The following is a 7,839-nucleotide window of genomic DNA, read 5'->3' as shown; positions in this document are numbered from 1 at the left end:
AGTCCACAGTCCATAGCAAATGGACCCTACTTACCTTGTCTGACCACTCTCCTCTTGGTGAGCAGTTAGCTTGTGCCCTTCGGCTTTGAAAGGTCTCCATTCCTGGGACCCATCCATTCCTGAATTGGGAGACACACTTCTCTTTAGAGACACCAGCGGCAGATGCCAGCGTCGTCGTGGCAACATTCTAGAGCATTAGTCACCCCAGAGGGGACGCTTGGTGAGCTGTGCCCAGTCCTGGCTCTGTCCTCCTGTCTTCCAGTTCCTCGGCGGGTGGTATTTCTACGTCCAGGCCTACAAGTCTCTGAAGCACGGGGCGGCCAACATGGACGTGCTCATCGTGCTGGCCACGAGCATCGCCTACGCCTACTCCCTGGTGATCCTGGTGGTGGCCATCGCGGAGAGGGCCGAGAGGAGCCCGGTGACCTTCTTCGACACGCCGCCCATGCTCTTTGTGTTCATTGCCCTGGGGCGGTGGCTGGAGCACGTGGCCAAGGTACCTGCAGCTCCAGGCTGCCGCACAGCGGGCCCCCAGGCACCCGAACCGCACGCTTAGAATTACTAAGTACACACAGTACACAGAGAGAAATCCGAAACCAGCGTCTTCATGAGGCGCTCCGGTCGCTAAGCTCCGAATTGGTTGCTGCTTCTAAAATCCCAGCTAATCGGATTCACTAAGCCTATTCTTCAGGTGCCTTGTGAATGGGATGGGCCTGGGGCTTCGGGTCCGAGCTCACACCGTCTGGGAGGACGTGGCTTGTGAGTGTAGAACTTGGCAGTTCCACCTCGGAGCCATGCCACAGCTGACACCTGCATGGTGCCCACGGCGTCCCACCGAAGGATGAGGCACAGGCCTGCCATGTAATTCCCGGGCGGGATGGCACTGGCTCCCTCGCCTTGCGGTGATGACACCACAGCCCAGTTACCGGCGACCCCCGTCCTGCCAGAGCCTTCTGATGCGGGGCCCTCTCCCTGCCACCTCTCATGCCAGCCCTAGCGGTGGAGGTCTCGGGTTGGTGGCTGGGTGTACAACAACCCTGACTTGTATTCTGGTTACTCCTCAGAGCAAAACCTCAGAAGCCCTGGCCAAGCTCATGTCTCTCCAAGCCACGGAGGCCACCGTCGTGACCCTGGGGGAGGACAACGTCATCATCAGGTGGGTTCGATCCGCAAGCTTGGCCTAGAGTGCAAGGGTGTGAGGCTGAGTGGCAAAGGGGAAGGCGCGAGCGTGCGATTAGCTGCCAAGACTGCAGAAGAGGAAGGGCAGCCGCGGCCAAGGGAGACGTTCTGGAGCACTGGAGCCTGAGCGCAGCCTTGCTCTCGAGACGAGCAAAGGCCCGAGGGCTTCCTTCTGCCGACCAACAGCAGTGGGAGCGGGCTTTGTCCTCTTCGTAAGCCTGGCTGATGTTACAGCTGCTGAAACTTAGATAGCGCCCCGGGTCCCAGGTTCTCTTTCATCCCCAGCATCTCCCGCTTGGCTGAGTCTTACCAACGGCATGGACGCTTCCTCTCAGCACTCCCATGCCCCTGCTCCCTGTGTCCTTTGTACCACTGAGCTCCTTGGCAGAGAGGTCTTGGGGCCTTCCCTCCTGCATCCTGGTGGGTTCTCATCAGCTTCCTTGGTTTTATTGCTAAGGCCCTCGAAGACCCCTTCATCCTTTTCTTACCTGACCCATCACCTGTGTTACCTTGCCGTCTGGGCTCTCATCCTTAAAGACTTTTGGTTCTTGGCCTCTTTGACCCAACTCCTGCTTGTCCACCAGTGTCTCTGCCAGTCCGCCTAAGCCTTCCTCAGGGACACCTCTTCTGCTCCTTCCTCCTCCTGCCCCACCTCTAACCCATCACCTCCTCCTGTCTCTGTAATCTTCTGTCCAGCTGTCAGCTCTGGTCTGTCTGCTCTGCGGACCTACCTGACCCGGACCCTCCAGGTGCTGTGTTGAAGCCAGGCTGCAGGGCCAGCCTGGAAATGGCTGTATCTTCTACTGGGTTAGAGTCAGGCGCAGGCTGCACGTGGCCAACTCTTCGAGTCTCCCGGGGCACAACTTGTTGAGCACTGGGAGAAGTTCGCAGTCCGAGGAGCCTCGGAAGAAAGTCCCGGTAACCTGTTTCTGAAAGGTCACAGCCTGGAAACCTGACAGAGTGCAGGTCCCCGAAACACGCGGGGCTGCCATGAGTCAGAATCAACTCTACAGCAACTGGTTTGGAAATTGAACCCCAGAAAGAACCCTGCTAACCCCATGCAGGGCTGTCCACTTTACACCAAGCTGCTCAGAGACTTTTCCATTCAGTCAAATCGATTCCCACGCAGTGCGACCCTATGTGGGGTTTCCTAAACTCTGCGTCTTTACAGGAACAGGCAGCCTCAGTTTGCTTCACAGACCGACTGGCGGTTTGAGCCTTTGACCTTGTAGTGAGCCATCCAACGTTTACCCAACAGCACCAGGCAGAACAGAAAAAGCATCCAAGTTAGGCTAAGCGGAGATCAGAATTACTGAAGGTTTCTTAGAAATGCTCCAAATTGGACACGTGCAGCCAATTCTTTACACCTTGCTGTCTAAGCAAACAATTGGTTTGTGCAGGGAGAGAATTGGTTTCCAGGTGCCCCTGGGTAGATTAAAATCTCCACCCGTTCGTAACCATCTTGCCCCGCAGGGGACTGGAGGCCAGGGTCACAAACATTAAGAGACAGAGATCTTGTCTCAGGAGGTGTACAGCCTGGAAGCCAGCGATTAGACACAGATAGGAACTGTGGAAATGGATAGTAAGTTCAACCCCTGGCGGTTCATCCCATCCCTCCCTGCATAACCAGTAAAACCAAGTGCCACAGAGCCAGTCCCGACTCAGGACGAGTCCAGGAGCGGCAGGGCAGGACTGGGCAGGGCCGTGTCCTCAGGGGCTGACCACGAAGACCAGGCCTTTGACCCTGGGCTGCTTACAGCGGAAGCACAGACCCTTGTTCCGATCACACCTTGACCCTGTGACGGAGCTGAGCAAGGGTCCCTGGTGCCGAGTGTGGAAGACCAGTAGCCCCCAGCCTCCTCGACTCCCCTCACATGGAGGCGGCAGCACAGCAAGCCGGGCAGGCCTTTGAATGTCACTAGGCAAAGGCTATCCCGGAATCATTTTTTTTTAATCATTTTATTGGGGGCTCTTACAGCTCTTATCACCATCCATCCATCCATCCATTGGGTCAAGCACATTCGTACAGTTGTTGCCGTCATCATTCTCAAAACGTTGTCTTTCTACTTGAGCCCTTGGTATCAGCTCCTCATTGTTTTCCCTCCCACCCTCCCTCCCTCATGAACCCTTGATAATTTAGAAGTTATTTATTTTTTTCATGTCTTGCATTGACCACTGTCTTCTTTCACCCACTTTTCTGTTGTCCATCCCCCTGGAGGGAGGAGTGTTATATGTCGATCATTGTGATTGGTTCCTCCCCGCCCCACCTTCTCCCTACCCTCCTGGTATCTCTATTCTCATTATTGGTCCTGAGAGGTGTATCTGTCCTGGATTCCCTGTGTTGTGAGCTCTTATCTGTACCCATGTACATGCTCTGATCTACCCGGATTTGTAAGGTAGAATGTGGGTCATGATAGTGGGGGTTGGGAAACAAAAGAACTAGAGGAAAGTTGTATGTTTCATCGGTGCTACACTGCACGCTGACTGGCTCATGTCTTCTTGTGACCCTTCTGTGAGGGGATCTCCAATTGTCTACAGATGGGCTTTGGGTCTCCACTCTGCCCTCCCCCTCATTCACATTCAATAATGACCTTGTGGCATAGCAGCCCAGCACAAAACCACTACACCACAGATGGAATTGATCGCACATATGTATTGCCTGGTCCGATCCCGCCCTGTGTGCGGTCCCATTTCCTCCCCAGTATCTGGCTTCGAGAGAGGAGAGGCTTGGCCGTCCTGTGCTCAGCTACACGTCCTCAGTGCCTGGCACTTAGGAGCTATGCAGGAAATAGTGGCTAAGGCTATAAATGAGTGAAGCCAAGGAATGCTGCTGCCGTCCCACACACAGCAAGTCGAGCCTAGACGCCCAGCCGTTTGCCCAGAACCTGCCTGGGTGAACGTTCTTCCCCGTGTGTAATGGGAGCGGCCTCTGTTGCAGAGAGGAGCAGGTGCCCATGGAGCTGGTGCAGCGGGGTGACATCATCAAGGTGGTCCCTGGAGGGAAGTTCCCAGTGGACGGGAAGGTCCTGGAAGGTAACACCATGGCCGACGAGTCCCTCATCACAGGTTAGCTAACTTATCCCTTCCGGCACGGCCCAGGTTGGGGTGGGGTGGGGGGCAAGGGGGCTGCAGACTGGGTGCCAGCTGGTGTCTGCCCTTCACCCCCTAGGAGAAGCCATGCCGGTCACCAAGAAGCCAGGCAGCACGGTGATCGCAGGCTCCCTCAACGCCCACGGCTCTGTGCTCGTGACTGCCACCCACGTGGGCCGAGACACCACCCTGGCCCAGATTGTGAAGCTGGTCGAAGAGGCCCAGATGTCAAAGGTGCGCAAGCCACTCGGAAGGGCCAAGTGGCTCCTGCTTTCCCACAGGACCTCCTCCCAGAGTCCAGTCGAATGGGCACGTTGCCTGGAGGGGAGGTGGGTTATGAGGGCCGCTGAGGTGGTGTGCCGGTTGCCATCGCCCTGGCCCTGGTGTTTGTCTCTGCAGGCACCCATTCAGCAGCTGGCTGACCGGTTCAGTGGGTATTTTGTCCCCTTCATCATCGTCATTTCGACGTTGACGTTGGTCGTATGGATTATCATCGGTTTTATTGATTTTGGTGTTGTTCAGAAACACTTCCCTGTAAGTTGGATGCCTCGGGCAGGGTGGCCACTGCTGTGTTTTAAATAAGCTTCTGCTGTTAACGCCTCGTTCTTTTGTCTCTCTCAGCTCACGTAGGTTTTAGCTACTCCGTTCACGACATGTTCTATGTTTGCATCACTTATCACAGCAGCCAGACGGGCGGCAAGTGACTGACGTCCTGTAGCCTTCTCTTAACGATGCCCTTTGCTTCCCAGGAAGGCCTTTGTCACAGACACCCACTGCCTCCCGGCCCTTCTGCCTGCAGCATGGATCACGTGCCGTGTGGGCCAGTCTTGTGGCTATAAATCCTGTACCCCAGAAGATAGCTTGCCCCACAGCTCTAGCAGGCAGCTTTTTAGAGCCTCCCTCCTTTTTTAAGCAATGCCAACGGTTTTCAAATGACTAAATATTTGTTTGCTAATGTATGGGAGACGATGGGATAGTTACGTATATACTTTGACATGTAAGGAAAAGATGGAGGAGGACACCCCACCCCCCCAAGAAACTTGTGACAAAAATGAGAGCTAGACATATGTGAAAGGTTCACAGCCATCTTGCCAGGGCTGGGTGATGTTTGTGACAGTCCCAGCTGGGGGTGGCTCCTGGCACCTGTGGCGAGAGGCCAGGGAGGCAGACAACATGCAACTTGCAAGACAGTCCCCTCGGAGCCCCCGGCCCAGCCATGAATGAGGCTGAGCCTGGACAGCCTTACCGCCCCTCAGAAGGTTCTGGAAAAGTGGTGTTTGAGGACAGCCCCCCACCTCAGTGGCACAACGGCCTCCCTTTATTTTTAAAAACTATTTTAAAATTGCACACAGCCAGACCAGTCTAATGTTTATCTTCCCTTTGAGCCACAATATAAGAAACCACGAACTAGGAATTGTTTTTCCCTCTTCTTTGGTTTAAATGCCTGCCTGTCACTGGCAGTAGACCAGAACTCTCGGTTACCAAGATGTCGTTTAAGACAGCGGGCTGCGGCATCCTAAAGGGAGAGGTGCCGCACTCCCTGGCATCGCGGGAGACCGCAGTGGAGAGTACTCTGTGGACGTATGAGAATCCGCCCTTGGCTCTGGCTGGCAGCCAACTGCCTGAGCTTTCTGATTTTTGAGGGAGAGCACCAGGCTGGGGGGAAACTCCCTCCTAAACAGGTTGGAGTGGGTGGCTTTCTGCTGTTGCCTGCCTTTCCGACTGACCCTGGCTTCTTCTGTCTTTCTCTGCACCCTGAGAGCGGATGCTGGCACCCCAGGTACTGCATGTTCCTTCAAGACACTGTTGTCGCACCATCTGTGGGGACAGGGCTCCTGCTCCTTCTAGCAGCCCACCCTTGCCGCTGGGGCGCTGTTGGATTTTTTTCCCTTTTCATCTTAAAATCACGTTGTCTCAGAAACGATATCTGTTCCTCTGTCTGAGGAGGACTGTTGCTCACGAGACGAATGACCCTTCCTGAACCTTCTTTAGCACTTTCGAAATCAGAGAGGGAGAGGGAGACCGGCGGGAGGTTGGGGCCCATTTCCATGATCGAGGGGGCCCACCTTCTGTTGTGACTAAGTGAACATGGTCTCCCTGGATCCTCCATCACGGAGACACGCCATTTTGAAAAATAAGCCAACCAAAGGGCAAACTCTCAGCATGCAAATCCTGACTCCCAACCTCTGGTACCCAGAAAAGCGGTGGCCTGCAGAGAGAGAGAGAGAGAGAGATGAGAAATAAGGGTGAGAAAATGAAGATGCTGGCCAGTCCCATGTCCAGAAGGGACCGTTCTTGCATAGCTTAGCGTGTGGTTGGGAGGCCCGCTCCAGAGCTGGGCTGAGAGTGAAGCTCGCGTCTGCTCAGCCGGGAGACGATGGGGCTTGCTTTGTTCGTTCAGCAGGGTGCCCGTGCCACGTCACTTCTGCAATGTATCCTGCTCTAGTACAGATGCCCGGCCTCAGGTCAACTAACAAGCCCCCGACTGGACTGGTGGTTTTCCGTTTTGTGCCGTCCTCAACCACCTTCCTCCCCAACCACCAAAAAAAAAAAAAAAAAGGAAAGACAGCAGTATGTTGATAACCTTGTGTATTTTCCCACTTGTGTGATTATTCCCTCAGGATAAATTCCTGGGACACGGGGTCATTTGGAAAGCTTTCCTAACAATGAAGAGAGTCCTAAGGGTAGTGTCGTGCTGAGAGTATGGTCCCTCTCATGTGCCATGGGTCACACTGGACACTATAGACCTCGGTCACACTGGACACTATAGACCTCGGTCACACTGGACACTATAGACCTCGGTCACACTAGACACTATAGACCTCGGTCACACTGGACACTTTAGACCTCGGTCACACTAGACACTATAGACCTCGGTCACACTGGACACTATAGACCTCGGTCACACTGGATACTAGACCTCAGCAACTCACTGCCACGGAGTCAATTCTGACTCCTCGCAACCCTATTGGACGCAGCAGAGCCGCCCCACTCGCTCTATCTGAAAACTCTCAAACTCACTGCCGCCGAGTCGATGGTGGCTGACAGTGACCCCGTAGGGCAGGACAGTACTGTCCCCCCACTCCGGACTGAACCCACAGGGTGCCTCATGTACACCTCACATCACCCTGCAAACAAGTGTTCTCCCCTCCATGCCACCGAAGAGGCAGCTGAGGCAGGACATGCAGGACATGGGCTCCCGGGCCTGTGCCACCTCCCCATTGGGGCCTGCGCGGAGGGTGCCTCTCGGTGAGAGGCGCGCGCAGGGTCCCACTGGAGAACAAGGGTGCAGTGCAGACCATGTGGCAGTTCCAGAGATGGCGCTGAGATGCTGTGTCCTGCACGCTCACCTGCTCCCCGTCTCCCCTGCCAGGGCCACAGCAAGCACATCTCGCAGACAGAGGTGATCCTGCGGTTTGCCTTCCAGACGTCCATCACCGTGCTGTGCATCGCCTGCCCCTGCTCCCTGGGCCTGGCCACGCCCACGGCCGTCATGGTGGGCACCGGGGTGGCTGCGCAGAACGGCATCCTCATCAAGGGGGGCAAGCCCCTGGAGCTGGCACACAAGGT

General features: G+C 55.4%; 1 protein-coding gene across 1 annotated transcript in view; it reads left to right on the top strand.

The window, feature by feature from the left end:
* ATP7B (ATPase copper transporting beta) overlaps nt 1-7,839 on the top strand; it is a 64,666-nt gene that overhangs the window by 44,226 nt on the left and 12,601 nt on the right. Inside the window, exons 7-12 of the mRNA XM_045287075.1 lie at nt 263-496; nt 1,065-1,156; nt 4,118-4,245; nt 4,349-4,503; nt 4,669-4,803; nt 7,643-7,837. Of these exons, the coding sequence (XP_045143010.1) occupies nt 263-496; nt 1,065-1,156; nt 4,118-4,245; nt 4,349-4,503; nt 4,669-4,803; nt 7,643-7,837 (939 nt within the window). The remainder of the gene's footprint in view (nt 1-262; nt 497-1,064; nt 1,157-4,117; nt 4,246-4,348; nt 4,504-4,668; nt 4,804-7,642; nt 7,838-7,839) is intronic.

Source organism: Echinops telfairi, unplaced genomic scaffold (genome assembly GCF_000313985.2).
Source record: "Echinops telfairi isolate 266 unplaced genomic scaffold, ASM31398v2 ScPeMD7_11;HRSCAF=52, whole genome shotgun sequence".
NCBI classification, from domain to species: domain Eukaryota; kingdom Metazoa; phylum Chordata; class Mammalia; order Afrosoricida; family Tenrecidae; genus Echinops; species Echinops telfairi.
Note: the sequence above shows the minus strand (reverse complement) of the source record. Positions and strands in the feature narration are given on the sequence as shown.